The 18,564-nt window shown below is 45.7% G+C and overlaps 1 protein-coding gene across 1 annotated transcript in view; it reads left to right on the top strand.

The window, feature by feature from the left end:
• The window catches only part of HS6ST1 (heparan sulfate 6-O-sulfotransferase 1), a 201,928-nt gene extending 190,623 nt beyond the window's left edge, over nt 1-11,305 (top strand). The window contains exon 2 of the mRNA XM_055817566.1: nt 4,394-11,305. Coding sequence (XP_055673541.1) covers nt 4,394-5,102 — 709 coding nt within the window. The 3' untranslated portion in view covers nt 5,103-11,305. The remainder of the gene's footprint in view (nt 1-4,393) is intronic.
• The last annotated feature ends 7,259 nt before the right edge of the window (nt 11,306-18,564 follow it).

Below are 18,564 nucleotides of genomic sequence, written 5' to 3'. Positions count from 1 at the left end.
TTAGAGGAAGAGGGGTTTCATTTCCCCTTCATTAGCTGAGGAACCTGCTGACAGGAATTAAGGCAGAATATTACTAAATGGGGGCTTCAGCCACTCCCTCACGTCTGCAAGAAAGGGGTTTTTTTAACCCAGATCTCCTCAGTGACTGCATTTGCAGCATGGCCCTGAAAAAAAAAAAAAAAAAAAGAAAAGAAAAGAAAAAAAAATAAACAAAAAACCCTCTCTGCTGGCAAAACTAAGGCTGCTTTGTGCTGCTATGTGAGAATGGGAAGGAGAGGGCTGGGATGGGAGTCCTGTAGGGCAACAGTGCCCCTGATGCCTGTGTCATGAAAATATGCCTCAAGTTAACTATTGTCCTCTGACCTCAATCCATGCTGAAACAGGGGCTTTGCATAATCATTGAAGGAGACAGTTCCTGCTCCAAAAGATGTTATGTTTTGAATTGCCAAAATAGACAAAGGAGACATTGTCAGCCCTTCACACATGGGAAAGGGAGGCAGAGAGAGAGAGATTTGTCTGGGGCACGCAGGCTAATTTTGACAGAAGGGGGACTTTCACTGAAGTTTCCTGAATTCATTTGTGTACCGCAGCCACAAGCTTGCCCTACCTTTCTAATACTGGATTTTGTTCTCTGAAACTTCAGTTCCAATACAGGGTTGTTTATCAAAAACATGATTTCACTGTGCTCTGTTTAATAAATATGCTAGCAGTTCTTTCCTCAGACAGAACCTGCAGCTTGCATGCAGATCCAAGTTGCAGCACTGAAGTTGCAAATGCCCCAGGAGGCTTCAGGTGGATTGGGTCTGCCAGGGACAGTAACGCAGGGCAAGGCAGAGGTGTGACTTCAGCTTCTGCTTTTCTTTGTCCTCTTGGGGATCACAACCCCATGGATATGTGGAAGGGGAGTCTGCAGGAGTAGTAATGCTGTTCTTCCCAGCTTCACATGGGAAGAAAAAGAAAAGAAATGCCTTACTAACTAGAATGTCCATTTTTCTTGCTCAAGCTTGTTAACTCCAGGAAGGCCAGTGAGACTTGGCATTGCATGACCAAACCGGGGCTATTTGGGTTTTTTATGAGGAAGCATTGAGTGGAACCATCTGGGCTAGGAGAAGACCACGCTTCTGAAATGAGCCTTTAGGAATACTTAAGTTAAGTAGCTGTCTGGGGCACCATGCTGAAAGGAAGGGCACTCACAGCTGCATGTATTTTATGGGTTTATTTTATCTCTGATGACAAAGGAGAACTTACTAGTCATGCAGTTCCTCATAAATTTCAAGCCACTGCTGACAAGTGGCACCGCCTGTGTTCTCAACCACACTGGCGCAAAGTTCCCCCAACCTCTCGGCTCACAGTGTTAATACCAATGATGCTAATGGATGATGCTTTCCAGAGAGATCTAACTTTCCTCTGAACATAAAGGCAATCCCCAAGTCACAGTTTGAGAATGGAAACTTCAGTATCTTAAGTACCTTGGGTGAATACTTCCATGGTCATTCATCTAATATCAAAGTGGCTCATCTCTCTGGTTCCTGGAGCCCCCGTCTTCCTAAAGGTGTGCTGTTCACTCCGCTGAGAGCCGAGGGAATCTGCACCTCTGAAGCTAATATCCTTCCAGAAAGCTAAATACAGGTTTGGGAGCATACCTTTCTGTATGCCAGCAATGCATCTCAGCTTGGGTGGTTTAAACTACCCTTTTGCACTGCAGTCTCTGGTTGGTTGGTTGTTGGTTTGTTTGGTTTTTTTTATTTATGCTTCCATTGGGGCAGCTTCCTAAAGTACCTCCAGGGGCCTTTATTCCAGCTTCCAAAGGTACATCTTTTTTCAGTGTTAGGAGGCAAGCTCCTTTCCTTCAAGTGCTTTTCTTTGTGACAGACCCAGAAGGTGGCACATCAAATCCAGTACAATTTCAAAAAATGTGCCCTGCTTTCCTGTGGTTTCTATTCATTGAGATGAATCTTGGCGAGAGATTGCTCGTGGTAGAATACTGACCACTGTATGGCCTCAACTAAGATAACAGCTCTTATAGTCCAGGTGTGAAGAAAGAAACACTTGCTCCTTATCCCTTTTTCAGTCCTTGTCCTTTTCAAGTTGTCTTCGTTTCAATGGACCCTAGAAGCTTTGCATGATGGTGGCAGGGGGTGAGGAGAGACTGCACTCAGGCTTACAGGAATCAGATTCCTGCAAACTCTGCCACAGACACCCATGTGACTTTATGCACATCACTTAGTATAATTTTATATTCCCCTATCTACAAAATACAAATGCTAATTCTTCTTATTTTCCTTATGCATACTTGTACAGACTGCAGGTTTGGACAGGAATCAGCTCCTCCTGTGTCTTTGGATACCTCACAAATGAGTCCCTGATCTTAGGTGAAACTTCTAGTTGCTTCTGTATGCCACATAATAATAATTGACTTCAACCTGCTTCAGCAAAAAATGCAACCTTTGGGTTACATTGGTGTAAATAAAAAGTCCACTACAGTTCACAAGTCAAAAAATGCTGCTAGTGTTTAGCATCAATGTCTGTCACTTGAACATCTGGCATTCATCATTGCTTTCCTTTTCCTTCCACTGTCATATTTTATCCCCATCTGTTAGAGGTTTCTTAGCACTGTCTGTATAAATCATAGCTACATCTCAGTCTGGGTAGTTGAATCTTTACAGGCTGCAATGTAAATGAAGGAAAAAGAGGTAAATATAAGGGAAGTGTTTCTCATATGCACTCTGCTCCACTTCCTTCACCCCTCTCCCTCTACACGGTACTAGACAGTACTACTAGACAGTGTGATACCTTTGCTATGAAGAGAGATGGAAAGGTTTCCAAAAATAGCAAATGGTTTTACCAGCCCTAGTTCTGAAGGCAGAAGGCACGAGAGGAGCTGGAGTGGACACCCATTGCCATTGTTGGAAAGACCAAAATTTACCGCTTTGGAAGAACCTTTAGCAAGTTAGCAATAAATTGGGAAAGCAAATATTCCTTAAAATCAGACTGCCCAGGCAATGTCTTTGATATATTTTCTTAAAACTAAATTACTCTTATTGCAGTAATATAGGTTACTGCTAGGAAGAATAATATTGAAGGTGCTAGGAAAATATGGGGGTGTTAATATTAGCCAAAGCAGAATTTTTTTCACTTTTTTTTTTTTCCTCAACAAACTGTGCTGTGCCCTCGCAATGACCGGCACATTCAGCTCTCCCAAGCCGTGCTGGCAGGGCAGCAAGCCATAGCAGCATTCCAAAGATCCATTTCTGGTGGGGAAATGAATCCGCCGCTACCCCTATGTGAAACATTTCCAGTAGCGTGTGTGTGTTACCCTGCCAAAGCCAGGTGCTCCTGTTTGGACACAGTGTCACACAGCGCCGTGCAGCGGGAGCACGTGTGGATTTAATTCCTTGCCAGCTTTAGCAGCTAGAGAAGATACTTCTTTGTTCTAGAAGCACTCAGAGACAGCATAGTCCCAAACTACTGGAAGTTAGGGAAAAAATGCCTATCCTTTGTCTGGAGAGGGTTGTTGCAGACCACCATCGCTATCAATCCCAGAACTTTATCCAGGCTCGGGGTGGGTCTCTTTGTACCAGACAGCTGTCATATTTTCAGTTCAAGGGACAGCTTGTATTGTTGGGGACTTCATTATACTTGGAACAGCAAGAACACCCCATGTCACTTTGTGTGTTCCTCCTGATTGTCTCGCTTTTTCCTCCTGTTGGGTCTCATGTGTCAGAAGTGTGTCTTAAGTTTTTTTGAGTTGATAGCAGATTAGCTGAAATAAGAATAAATTATTGTTACCATTGCTGGTTGTCAACTCATGCCTTCTCTAGCATATTGCATTCCTGCTTTCCCGTTATTTTTCACTTATGCTCCTGTGGTGTTACCATGCTACTCACTGCAGACTCCCACTTTTCAGCTTGGCAGCCAGATCAATCAAGCAGTAGGTGTCCTGGCCAGCATCTGCATGAAGTGAAAATGATGGGTGCAGGTCCTGAGCAGCCCGGTGGCTGGGCTGTCCGGTAGAGCGGGGCCGGGTTGGTCTGCAGGGCGCGTGAAAGGCCAGGTGGCCCCGGAGGTCAGAGCTGCTCTCTCAAGTCGGTAGATGGGTTGACTCCTGATGATTTGTTCTGACATTGCAGTCTGTTGCTGGAAATGGATGTCCTGGTGAAAGTGTTACTGCTTGGCAAGGCTACAATGGTGGCAATGAGAAAGAGGAACATGGGGCTAACGATGCACAAAGTACTTCCCATGAGATGCTGCAAGAAGAAAATAAACCCAGAGTACAGTGGGATGTGTTGTTGATTTACTTTTGTCTTTTTGATACCTGCACTAGACCTCAGCTTGCCAAGCATCTTTCTTGTTACTAGCAGAGTATTTATTTTCTTTTCTCTTCTTCTCATAGAAAATTTTACTACATCACACTGCTGAGAGACCCCGTATCTCGTTACCTCAGCGAATGGCGTCACGTCCAACGAGGAGCTACTTGGAAGACCTCCTTGCACATGTGTGATGGCAGGACACCAACTCCTGAAGAGCTGCCGTCGTGCTATGAAGGCACGGACTGGTCAGGCTGCACGCTGCAGGAGTTCATGGATTGCCCATATAATCTGGCCAACAACCGCCAAGTGAGGATGTTGGCTGACTTGAGCTTAGTGGGCTGCTACAACATGTCTTTCATCCCAGAGAACAAGCGAGCGCAGATCCTGCTGGAGAGTGCAAAAAAGAACCTCAAAGACATGGCCTTCTTCGGCCTGACAGAGTTCCAGAGAAAGACTCAGTACCTGTTTGAGAGAACTTTTAATCTGAAATTCATCCGGCCCTTTATGCAGTACAACAGCACCAGGGCAGGAGGGGTGGAAGTGGATAACGACACCATCAGGAGGATTGAGGAGCTCAATGACTTGGACATGCAGCTCTATGACTATGCAAAGGACCTCTTCCAGCAGCGCTACCAGTACAAACGGCAGCTCGAGAGGATGGAGCAGAGGATAAAGAATCGGGAAGAGAGGCTTCTTCACCGGTCCAATGAAGCACTTCCCAAGGAAGAGACCGAAGAGCAAGGACGCTTGCCCACTGAGGACTACATCAGCCATATTATAGAGAAGTGGTAGCCTAGGCAGACTTTTATATCGATGATATTCTAGGATTTCCATATAAAAGATCATGGAAGTAAAATTACAAAAACAACAAAAAATATTTTATTTAAAAGCAAGTCTGTAAAACAGAAGATAGATTGCTTCCTTAAGCATAGGGTCTTTTTACTGTTTCTTACAAGACCGATGAGATTCTTAAAAAAAATAAATAAATACATAAAAAAAGGGTCAACATGTTAATGCAGAGGTAAAAAATGCACAAATTCAGTTACCCACTCTTAAGGCCAAATACAAAAGAATGTTTCTTATCCTCACAATTCAAACACAAATGGCAGGAGTAGGATTTTTTAGGCCTGTTTATCCCCTAAGCATAATGATATAAAGATACATTAATGAAAAACAAGGAAACAGAGGTTTTCTTTTGCGGGTGTTCTTGGAGGTGGGATGGGAATTGCATTGTTTGTAAGTAAATGATAATGGTGACTGAGCTGAGGATGTGCTGTCCTGTCAGGCAGTGATCAGAGCACAAGGGCAGCCACCTCGTTTCAGCTGGCAGCCACTGCCAAAAAGTAGAGTACCATAAAAATAAAAGAAGAAAAACATCAGAGGATGAGAAACATTAAAGCAAATTGACTATGGCCTAGGATATGTACTTAGCACAGCGGTTTTGATACATTGCACTGGTATCACATATACATACGCAACTTCATCACAAAAATCGTAGGGAATTCATGCACAGAGCTCCCAGGCTGGTTTCACAGGCAGGTCCCAAAACAAGTTAAAAGCCGATCAAATTCCACATAGGCTCAAACGTGCACTCACATGCCATCCTGTCACCCTACACAACTGCCGCTCATGCTCTCATCAGTATTATGTGTTAACAGCACATGAAAACCCTATCCTACATACTAAAAGAAAAAGGAAGAAGAATTTAAATAGCAATACTCCCTCATAAATCTGAACAAGTTTCAGGGAAGACCCTGCAAATAATCAGTCATTAATGGGAACATGATGAGGGGGTGATTTTGTTTTGTTTGTTGCTCTGTGAAACACTGAACTAGAACAAGCGTACAGATGTACCCGTATCTCTAGGGTTTTTTCAGTTATTTTTACTTGCTTTTACCAAGGGATAATGGGCATCAGCCTGCTTTCAGTGAAGTCACTAGAACCAATTTAAGTGGGAACAGGATGAGGCTCTCTTCCAGAGCTGTGAAAATTTCTGACTATGGGTCTGAATTAATTATGAGACGGTGCACATTATCTTTTGGCAGAGTGCCTGTTCTGCAGCTCATACTTTAAATGAACAAGCTGTGTTCATAAAACTGGAAAGGGGAATCATGGATAATGTTTTTTTAGTCTCAGACCCCTTTCAAAGCAGAACTCTCTCTCTTGCACTGCTGTTTTTTAGGGATTCGTGTAAGTTTAATCCTCCAGTGTGGTGACAGTCTAACCAGGTTCAGCTTACTGACTTTTGAGTCATAGAACAACAATGACATCTCTTAATTCCTCTTCCCACTCACCAAATTAAAATATGGCTTATTTTCTTGCTGTTGCAAGCACTTCTTTGTTTGGCTGGAAGCATGGAAATGAAGCAGTTTTTGCCTGTTTCATGTCTCACCCCGTTGTTACTCAGCCTGTAAGACCCGAACCAACTATTGTTTGGTAAAGTATGAACCACATGCAATATGATTTGATTTTCAAAGGCCACGTTAATTGCAGATCAAATATGGCATTGAAGTCACCAGAGGAGAGGCAGAGAGCTGATGCATTCAACTTGAGCGTGTCATTTTTACGGTGTCCCTTTCCCATCACACAAATCCACTGAAGTGCTGCTTGGTTTGTATTTGAAATCTCTCTCTGCCTCTCTATGCTGTTTCCAACAGTTTCAAATTCAGCCTGAGTTTTGCAAAGGAGGGGCTGCCTTAAGCAGAGGGGCTGCCTTAAGCAGAGGAGCTGCCTTGTTTCTTCTGTGTACACCTGGGGGGATACACCTTGCTTGTGGAGATGTTCTTCTGCAGAAGAGTTAAAATGACTAAAAATTGAAGAACAGAAAATACAATCAGCACTTTGGGCTCCAATGCAACCCTGTGACAGCCCTGATCCAAAGTCCACCAAAGTCAAAGGATGTCTTTCCTATTGATTTCAGATGGATTTTGATCAGGTCTGCATCCTGGTGCTGCAGAGCACACAAGCACACGCTCATCCATCGGCAAGCCCCATGGGATGCTGTTACCCGTGCATTCGGCTGGTACCAATATTTGCTCGTGGTGTTGCTGTCTGTAAGGTTCTGGCCGTGCTTCTGCCACAAAATGGCCCTTGTTCCCAGCGGTGTGTAGCCTGGCCGTAAACATTTCCGCCTCACTGAGAAGTGGGAAGCAAAATGAAGCAATTTTCGGTTGTTGGCTTGGGGGCAGAAGGTATTACAAATCCATTTGCTCATCTCTGAATTCCAAGACTGGGAGGAGCTACACCTGCTAGTTCCCAGCGCTTTTATGTGTTGCTGTAACTAGAGAAAACATTGATATTTTTAAAACGCAATTTTATGGGCTGATTACCCACAAAACCAATACACAAGATAAAAAAAGCAACCGTTTTATATGCACAGTTTGCAGCTTCCCCCAAAGGCTTTTCACTGTGCATCCTGCATTATGGATCCATAACGCACAGGTGGTTCCTGCAGCTAATCCATGTCCGAGGTGCCGGTCACCGCAGCTCCGGCAGGGCTCCCCAGGCAGCTCTGCCTGTGCCGGCACCGCTTCTGAGCGCCGCGCTGTACTGACGGCCAGACTCTGCTCTCATCTACCAAAGGGGGACGGTAAACGGGACTGGGGGTGATTAGGAATGGTAACATAATTTGGCCCAGGTTGCCTGAGTTGTTTCTGTGTGAATGGGCTCTGAGTAACCAGCTGGATTTTAATGGATCTGTCTGCAGGGTTCCCTAAATCAGAGGCAGCCTCTGACCTTAGAAGCATGTCAGTAGAAGACCTTGTTCCAACATTTTCTTTGTAATATATTACAGTAACAAGCAAAAGAAATGAAACTATCTTGAAAACTGTCTTGTCAACAGTTCGCTTCAACCCACAAAAGGAGGGCTGGCCTCAGCTTAGCACTGAGGCAGAAATTCCTGCAAATCCTGCACCAGCAGATGCTGCAGTTTGTCCACCTGCACATTGGAAATTACAAATTTACACGCTCTAAAGAGGTACTCCAAGGTATGAGTAGTATCGGGCACTTTGAAACAGATTCTAAGTGTGGGAAATGAAGAGCATGACCCCAAAGCCATCCCTCAGCCTGGCTGCTCTGCTGGGCTGTGTGCAGCTGTGGGCCATGCATTAATTTATTGTTAGTGCTGTGTGCCAGAGCGTGGGTTGCAGGACATACCTGGCACTGTCTTCTTCCTTTAGTGGGTTTAAGGGAACTTTTTTAACATAATGTGAATGTAGTTTTTTGTGATTTATATGTACTACAGTTTGAAGTGGTACAATTTCTTTTATTTTTAGGACTGATTATTTGATGCTACAATAACATGAAAAATGTGTGTGTAGTTTTAAAATGACTGGAGAACAACGTCTTTAAGGCACTCGGGCAGAAGTAGAGGCCAGATAGTACGTTCTTGTTCAATATCTGCCCCTTCCTTCCAAAATGTTTTTCCTGTGACTTCCAGACACACTGAGACCTTCTTTACTACATGAAGTGTTTCTTGAGGGGGCCTGTCAATGCATCATGATCCAGGTCAGGATGGGTGAGTGCTGGGTACAGTGAGGGCAGGTGCAAGGCCACGACCTGGCACTTACTGGAGGTGGTGAGGCAGTTCCCCTCGAATTCAGATTTTACCTAGTCAGACACTTGTCCATCCCACAGCGTTTCTGCCCTGCTTCTGGGGATACTCCACGAAGAGTCTTTACAAATGATGGGGCTGTGTGAGGTATAGCTAAGGGTTTACACAGTCAGCAGTGTTAGTGTGAGGGAGCATTTTGGACAGGCAGTTATTTGGTGCCAGACCCAAGATGATGGCTTTCAGCCTCTGCCGTCTTACAGTGCTGAACCCTGCATGCCGGCAGACGAGGGTGATGCTCTGCGGGGGGGTTCCCCGCAGACTCCATTCCTGCCCTGGGATGGAGGAGAGGCTGAGGCACACTGCAGTGCTAAGGAGGAGGAGATCTTTTTTGCCTTTAGTCACCTGAACAGTGTTAACGTCACTGCTTGGTGGGTGTCGTTGCTGAAGAAAAGTTTTTATTGCTTATTTGTCTCATCACAGCTAGCTCTGTTGAAGGAGTTTTCCTCCTCCAAAGTTTCCCAGGCAGTCAGATGCCACCTTGTGTACCCTACCCAGATCACAGAATGCAGGATTGACTCATAAGGTTGCAGACCCAGGCTGTCACGGGGTTCAAAGTCATCCAAAAATCCCACCCCAACTTTCAACAAACGATCAGTGGGAATTTCTGGCTTGCCTGAAATTCTCCCTTCATGCCCAACATTCTGCAAGAAGTGGGGAGCACTTCAGGCTGCTACTTTTGCATCCCGTCGTCCCTTACTTGCTTACAAAACTGAGGTGGCAATGGAAGCAGCATAAGCAAGATCCCAACAAGCTTTTGAATCCCCTCTCCCAGGGCTGTCCTGTAGGAGCAGGAAGGGCAGCGCAGTTGCTGAGAGTACGAGCGAGACAGAAGGCCCGCCGCAGTGGCACTACGGACACATGGCACTGAGCAAGGTTCCACTCCGAGCCCACCAAATCACTTCCCAGAGGCCACTGAGCAGCTAAGGAGGTAACGACAGCATCACAGAGCAGGCCCTGACCAAGACTTATATCCTGGAGTTAAAAGCATCTCTAGCTTCTTACTGGCATTCAGTCACTCAGCCCCCCTCCTGTCCCGTAGAATTTTCCATGTGTCACAGAAATGGGTAGCGCTATCGGAACTTGCAACACAGACTATGCTAAACATTGTATTTCCAGGGCTATCGCTTGGAATGCAACTCACACTATCTGCTGGATTCAAATCACAGGGCTGTCTGCATTATCTTTTTGTTCTTGTTTTCACTAATATTAGCAGATCATGTTCCAGTGGCAGAAGTGAATGCAGGATTTGCTTCCCGATCAGCAGTTGAGCCAAGCCTTTAAAGCACAGGTCAGTTAGCAGCAGTTTGGGTAAACCAGCGAGCAGCGGAGCTCGTGTCTGCGCACACGATCTGAGCTATCTGCAGCTGTTTGTTTTGCCCCATCTACAGCAGTTCTGCCAAGGAGAACACAGTCCTGATAAGCACGTGGGTATTAAAGCCTGTATCATCCCAGCTGCAGGTGATTCTCTCTGTAAGTTTTAGCCACGCAAGCTGAAAAACCCCGAGATTTGCAAATGAGTCTGTCTCGTTCCTCAAAGCCCTGCAGTTCCCCCTCCCTGTTTTCCCCCAGGTGTCAATTCTGCAGACTGGATTGAGAGAGTTGTACTATAATGAATAATTTTATATTCAAATCGTTTACTGAGCGTGATTTGTTTTGTACATATTGGAATATGATTTAACTTATTTTTATTGCCCCTTTTCATCTTTTTTTCATAAGGAGAAGACAAAAATCCCCACCCTCTCTCAAAGTGAAGTTCCTCTGTGTTTGTGTGTAGTCTGCCAGGCAAACACACAACAGCCACAGGATTTCTCACCATCCCTACTGATATCTGATTTTATTTTTCATTGTCATTTATTTTTGTCTGAGGTGTTGCTCATACTGTCTCTTCTTTCTGCTGCACACTCTGCACAGGGAAGGGAAAGGGCGATGCAGGCAGGACTTTCTTTTTCTTCCTCTCCTCTTTCTCGTGTGCATTACCTACCAAGGAGCTCAGTTCTTGTCTTCTAGGAGTTGTGTGACTGAGGGTAAAAAAATACAGCTGTCCCTCCGCCTCCCATCCTCCATATTGTAGATCAAACAGATTCAGCTTCTCTGAAAGTGATTGTGGCTGGAGTCATTCCATTGGGCTGAATGTGTGTGGTTTGCACTTTTCTTTGGTTTTTTCCCATTTCAGGAACTTAAAAACAACAAAAATAAAAGACAACTGTTTAACTTGAGCCAAGTAACACTTAAAGCTTTATATATTTATTTATAGCATCTTACAAAAAGTGTTAAAAGGTTTTTCTTTTCTTCCACAAGAAAAAATGGATTAAAAAAATCATCTAACTGTTTTTGTCTAGATCAGGAATGAATGTTAGCAGATGAAATAAACCCAAAAACTGAGCATCTGTCACGTGTGTTGTCCTTGCATTGGTCTTTGGATGCTGTTTCAGTGTAATACGTCTGCCTTCCTGTATTACAGAGATAAAGCTGCCGGTGGAGTTGATGGAAGATATTTGTTTTCTACTAAAAACCCAAACTCCTAACACAGAAATAATCAAGCAGAAACTGGGGTATGTTTATTCCTATTGTTACACTGGAGCCAACATTACAAAAAGTGCCCAAACCTCCTAAAACCTATCATCTTTCTAAAATTAACAACCTTCAATGCTATACAGCCCTCTGTTTCCTTTTTCACAGGCATTGGAATGAGCAGATTTGCAGGCAAAAAAGGAAAACAGCTATCAAATGGTAGCTGTTATACCAAACATTACAGAATAATTAACAGAATGTTTATCGTTTCATGTTCAGAAGCTCTTTCACCAAATGTGACCTGTGAAAATGTTCTCCAGTTACAGAACTGAAATAAGCTGTGCACCAGGTTTTGGTACAGTGAAAGTTAGTACGTTAGCGTGTAAGAAAGTGACGATACAAGCGTGTTACCATATCGTAAGAGAGAATAGTTAGATGCTTACGCAAGTGTAGTGAGTAATACCACTGTGATTTTACACAAGCATCATTACACTTCACACTTTCCCCATATATGCTGACGGAGCTGAAGGCAGTGCATGAACCTTCCCAGCCAGGCTGCTGGGGTGTTTTTGCCCTTCCACCCGTAGAAGTAACCCCACTCGAGTGACTGGAGGCCCAGCCAAGACAGATGTACAGACTAGCAGGCACAGAGCATGGCACCGCCTTACACCGTGAGGGGTTACTCGCTGGGCACACCTCACACTGCACAGGGGTTACGCGCTGGGCACACCTCACACCGTGAGGGGTTACGCGCTGGGCACACCTCACACTGCACAGGGGTTACGCGCTGGGCACACCTCACACTGCACAGCGGTTACGCGCTGGGCAGTGCAGGCTCTGGCAGAAGGCCCAGATGAGCGTTGGTGTGAGGTAACATTACCGAACTGGAGGTGAAGTGAATGCACCACAAACTGGCAGCCATGGGCTCCTGGCCATGCCCCAAGCCTGCTGCTGAAGGTGCCCGCACCGCCCTCAGCCATAAGGGCGAGGCAGCGGGTCCTCCACGGCACCGCCAAGCTGACCTCCCGCAGACACCCCCGTAACCACCAGCTCTGCTGAAACAGGAGCCACACTCCACAGGAGCCCACCTTTCCTTAATCTCCTCATTTTATTTACTTGAGAACAGCAGGGGCCGCCCCCCCTCGACGCTGGTGGCGGTCGAGCCGCGCGCCGCCCCCTCACGCCCGCAGAAGCTTCCCGAAGCGCCGCCGCCCCGCCCCCGGCGCTGCCCCTCAGCCCGAAAATGGCGGCGGCGCCCCCGGCACCGCGGTGCTGCCCCGCCGGTAAGCCTAGGCCGCCCCCCCCCCTCCTCCCTCCCGCTCCCGTCAGCTGCCCTCGGGGCGGGAGCAGGGAGAAGGGCCCGGCGTCCCCTCGGGGGCTGCGGAGCGGGGTCTCCCCGCGGCCGTGCCCTGCAGGCCTCGCTGGGGCTTGTGCATGTGGCTGCTCCGCGGGGGCTCGGGGCGGGCCCGCCGCCGTGCGGCCCCTCCGGGGGGACTTTGCGCGGCAGCCGAGCCCCCTCCCGCAGTTTCCAGGCAGCGGGGCAGGCAGCGAGGCGCTGTGGGCCGGAGCTGCGGGGAGCTGCCGGCTGCCGTGCCCACAGCGGTGGGGCTGGTGGCCTGCGGGCCGGCCCGAGTGTCCGGAGGCTGCGGCACCGTAGGTACAGACACAGCTCGACGTGCTACACGGAGCCCTGTACTGGCCTTGTCTTTCTTTTCCTCCTCCTTTACCTTCTTCTCCCGAAAGCTGAAAGGCTACTCTGTCGCAAGAGGGCTCTAAAAATGCTTTTTGCACGTGGTCTTTCTGCACTGTGTTTAATATTGTTCGACTGTTGTGTTCAGTGCTGGAAGCCTTCAGGAAAAGAAGGGAGGATGGCTAGCAAGCGGGTGAAAGGAAGGCTTCCTTCCCTTGGGAGAACTGGTGTCGGAAGGGGAAAGGAGCAGAAAGGGTGCTGGAGGAGGGTTAAAAGGAGCAGGGAAATCGGTGATGGGAGAGCCAGCCTCTAGAGTGTGGAGGTTTTTTCCTGGTCACACTGATGATTGTTCAGGTTTCATTATGCTTGAGTTCAGGATGTTCCTGCTCCTGTTACATTTGGTGGTTTTACACCTTCCAGCACTGCCTCTGGGGGATGTGCTGCCTCAGGTTAATTGGAGAGTGCCCTCCTTTACATTCTGCTGTTACCCTAACAATGAGCAGCCCCTGCCTGCTCTGCTGCCCCAGGTGACAGCCTCCTCTTGCTGAGTGGAAAAGCTGAACCTGATGGTATCAGAGGAGGTGGTGCTGAGCTCTTATCAGAGGCTTGTGTTCTGTTTCTCTGGCTGGAGTACTCACAGAGTCACTTTAACTGTCTAACATCTTTCTTCCCACTGTCTACAGAAGGAGGAAAAGCAAAGCAAGGCTGTTTCAACACTGTAATGCCAAAGGTTTTCTACATTGATTGATCTTTGTGTAGTGCAGGTTCTTTTTGAACTTCTTGGGTCCACGTAATGCTGAACAGCCTCTTTGTCAAAGAGCAGAAAGAGGAATGGAGATTCTTGCATAATGAAATGTGTATCTAGCAATGGCTGCATGTTTCTATGGATTTTGTAAAAGTGGGCAGACTTCAGGAGAGCCCCATGCATTGTAGTTCCTAACACTTTATGATGCTGTTGCTTCAGTGGCACTTGGATAATTTACATACAGATAAAATTCTGGGCTTTTTGTAGCAGGAAATGTTCGTGACTGATACGGGCTCATCAGCTCAGACCCTCTCAGCTGGAGGGGGAAACTAAGACGTGTTCATACATACACTCAAACAAAAAAATATTGTCGGCTTAACGGTAAAGTAGTTTGAGCTTTGCTATGGTTATTATTTCATAAACTTCAAATTAAAAGGGGTAGTCAATGAAATATTCATGAATTGAACAGTATTTAATAGACCATTGCTGTGTTTCTGTTAAAGCAGTCAGAAGTTGCGAGTGAGGAAGGTTTCACTAGCATGCTTTAATCGATCTGGGAAGTAAGTGGCTTGGAGAAGAAACCATACACGTTCATATCTTGCAAGCATTATCTAAAAGGCTACAATGAAAAAAATTAGCAGTCTCTATTAATATTAATCAGACTGTACTGTAGCATGCATATTCAGGCGCTTTAGTATGCGATACTGTTTCTTGGGTCTTAGAAGTTCTTTGTCTGACGTGATTTTGTGATTTTACTAATTTCTGTCTTTGGTGATGCTCTTCTCAAAAGCTTCTTTTACTCTCAGTGCTTTCATGTCCCTGCCTTGCTCTTGCCTGCTCCCTAGTCCTGCCACACAGAAGGTTTGTTGCCAGTCATGGAGGACGTGCAGAATCTCGAGCAGGGATCTTGTGCCCTTTGCACAGGGAGCTGCAGAACTGAGATACCAAAACTTTTTAATCAATATCCAGCCAGCAGCACAAGGGAAAAGTAAATACCTGTCCTCCAGGAGCTGGGAATGGATGAGTGATAGCAGTGCTTGCGGACATTTAACAAACTAGATGTTATTTATGTATTTATTTTGCTCACCCCACTAATAATATCAATCTATCAGGCTATGGCTATGGAATCCAGATGTTTGTGTGATAAATGAGTAATAGGGATAAATAATAAACATTTCAGGTGGCTTTAATATATTCTAGCTCTTACTGGATTCTATTTAAGAGCTCCTTTTTATTGACTTAAACCAAATGTTATACTCGGTTGTGCTGTAAATAGTAAAGAAATTCTGTGTGGCCTAATCTAGTTATTTCAGGATCAGGTATCCAGCCTGAATTAAGTATGTGGTAATCAGTCATCAATTTTCTGGCATAGGCAGTGACAACATGTATAAATCATATTGCCTTTTTGAGAGAGTAAATAACTTCCCTGTAGAGCCCTTTCTTTGGGATCGTATTATTATTGCCAGACATTGTTTTCTGAACAAGAGCTTGCAGCCAAATTAGTGGGTGCTCAGATGTGCATACTACAACAGCCCCCATCAGTACATGTTTCTACTGATCATGTGTTCTTTTGTTTCCTTAATCTCAAATATTTTGATGCTGGATGAGAATTTATAAATGGATGCCAATTAGCCACAACTTCTTGTAGGTTATTAAATTTTACCAGGTTAATGCATGATCAAACATTTTGTTTTACTGAAAATCCTAAAGCCATGCTGCTTAATACTGGGTTCTGGGGTAGTTAATGGAGGCTTTGCTCCCAGGTTGGACAATTTGGGTCCTGGAGAAAAGTGCCATTGAGAGGTGTACGACCTTCTGGGCAGAGACATCTGCTGCGAGTCTGTTAAAGATTCTTAGGTTTTGGTCAAGATCAAGTGGAAAGTAATTGCAAAGAATTCAAGAGTATGCAGTCATCTGTTTTGAGGGCAGTCTGTCCTCCAGAAGCAGCTAAAAAGGACTGACATGCAGTTATGTTGGGGATGGGAGTGGAGGCACAAGTCCTGTTTGAGGAGAACTCTTCTTGATAGGAATCTGCCTGATGTTAACACAGGAGCCTTTATCACAACTGTTTTGCATAGTTTTTAATATGTTTAGTTTTGAATACTGTTCTGAGGCAAATGATTTCTGTCCTCTGCTTGGAAAGCTTGTCAAAGGAAAGTATGTGAAATTGGAGCCAAAATGCTGGCTGAAGACCTGGCCCTGCTGGGCATGGCCTCATCTCCAGCCTTCCGTGGTCACCCTTAGACGAAGGAGTCTATAACCTTTTGCAACAGTGTTCAATCTGAGCAAATAGTCAGGCTTTTGTTTCTTCTTTGCGATGTCTTAATAACTTAGAGGTCATTTTAACTGTCCATCTACCTATGTTCTGGTGACCACCACATGCCACAGCTGGCAAGGCAGAGAAGGGCACTAGCATGGCTGCCTCCTCCACTGCAGGACTAAACCCCGGGTGAGCACTCTCAGGAGAGCTCCCTAAGGCAGGGGCACGCCTTGGTGGGCAAACCCCCCCAGGTTGGGAGAGCCCTAAACACCAGCGAAACTGAGCAGTTGTGGCGTGGATTATTTGTGGTACAGTGATGTCCTGTAGCCTGGCAACTAAGTTTTGCAGATGTTCATGTGATTCCCTGATAAGTCTGGAGAGGATTCTCCCAGCCCTTAGAAGTATTTTATTTTTCTGGAATATTTGGCTTTATTTTGTACTCCCATCAGTTCTCTGTTGTTGTAAAAGTAAACAACGCCTGTGAATTAATAGTTCATTCTAGGTGCATATGAGACCTATGCATGAAGCTTTTGCTTGGACTTTATTTCACTGGTATTTTTAAGAAATGCTTTTAGTTCTTTGAGACCATAAGCTTTGACTTTATATATATATATATGCATTTAAGGACTTCCACAAGAAAATTAAATCATACATCTGCAGGGACGGTGTTGGGAGGAACAATTACAGCAGTAAATAAAGCTTTCTGCTTGCACGCCGGCATAACGGGCTTTGCTGTCTCCTCGGCCAGTGCTCTGCCATTTGTTAGCAGTTACTTGTTAGGGTCTTTCTCCTCTAGGCCCATTCTTGGGCTTGTGTGTATTTTAGTTATCTTGACAAAGGAAAAGAACTCTTATTAAGTAGAAGCACTTGAAATTCACAATGCCTGTAACATCTGTTTCAAGGCTAGAATTACAAACCACATCAGCATATTTCACTTTTTTGTTTTCTCTCTCTTTGGGAATCTCATTAGCTGTCTTAGATTTTTGTTTGTGGGTTGTTGGTTGTGTTGCTCCCCCCCCCCCCCCCCTCCTTCTCCCGTGGCTTCTTTGTGAAACAAATTGCTTTGTCTTTCTTCCTCATTCTTTGTGAAGGTAGCCTGCAGGCCTGGGTTAGCCAAAACCCACAGGAGCTGGCAACAAGAGGTCATGAGGCAGTAGATACCTCTTCTGACCTTCTTGGTTGGGGAGGTGGGATGGGAAGAGGGGAGGTGGGAAGTGTATGTTCTTGCAGCAACCCTTGCCTCTATCACTCACTCCTTAGGTAGTCCAGAGCTGCATTTTTTGTGTTGAAAGTGCTTAGGCTGGTTTTTTTTCCCCTTTCCAAAACCTGTTTTCAAGTTGTGTGTAGTGTTTCCCTCTTAGCCCCTCTTCTCATAGTGGTGCTATGTTTGGGTTTTATTGAGCGTAGGTGCCTTACAGGAAGAACTAGTAGCCTTGCCTGTGTCTGCACTTCCGTATGGTCGCTCATATACTAGCTTCAATAGTTAAAGCAGAAGTTTCTTCGACTGAAATGATGCTGGCGCGTTTGGAAAGCTGGAGTATGGAGACTGGAGAGGATGAGCGTAAGGGGATAAGGGTGGACGTGCTGGTGGCCACCAAACCATGTCAGCCTTTTTAAGAGTAAGATGGAACCCAAAGATCTCCCACTCTTTTGTACTGGCAGCAAAGACACCATCACTGAGATCCTGTGTGATGTGCTGCCGCTTCCTCGCCCTGTTATGAGACAACTTATGGGGCAAAGTTCCCTGTGTCAGAGGCAGTGCGGGAGGTCTGTGGCAGAACTTGACTTCAGGCACCTTGTTGCAACTGGGGCTGTTATGCCACGGCTTTAATAACTGTAGCAAGATTGTTGACCTTAGTTTCCTTCATGCCCTTAAAGAAGTGTACCTAGATCCTTCCATCCTGTGAACCACATCCAAAATCAGCTGCCGCCTCTGGAGAGTGAGGCTGGGGTAGGCGTCGATTCTTCCTCGCTCCTGCCAAGTACGCTGACGTGTCTGTTTATTTCCTTCACTTTGTACAAGGAGCAGGGTGACAAAGGCAGCACACTATCCAGCCGTTGTTACAAAGGAACATTTCTTACATATTTATCCTTTACTTTTCTTCTGCGGGTTACATGGGAATAACACAGTGCAGGTTTCAGTGTGGAAAAGAGCAGAAGCCAGGAGGTGTCCATAGCTTCTGTGCCCTGGGCGCTGTGCAGTGCTGTTTATGAAATAGGTAATGCAGAGAAAGTGTCTATCTACAGTTAATTGGAAACATGCCAAAGCAGGCTGATACACAGACTGCTGGCAGAGATGATGCTCTGTGATAAAATAAATGGAAAGGTTGTCTTGATTAATTACGCACCTCTTCTCTCCCTTACTCTGCCTTGATCTCCCTGCTCTCTTGATAGCTGCAGACACGTCTAACTCATCAGCCGTGTCAGGTGGCTTCC

This window comes from Falco peregrinus, chromosome 12 (genome assembly GCF_023634155.1).
Source record: "Falco peregrinus isolate bFalPer1 chromosome 12, bFalPer1.pri, whole genome shotgun sequence".
Taxonomy (NCBI): Eukaryota; Metazoa; Chordata; class Aves; order Falconiformes; family Falconidae; genus Falco; species Falco peregrinus.
Note: the sequence above shows the minus strand (reverse complement) of the source record. Positions and strands in the feature narration are given on the sequence as shown.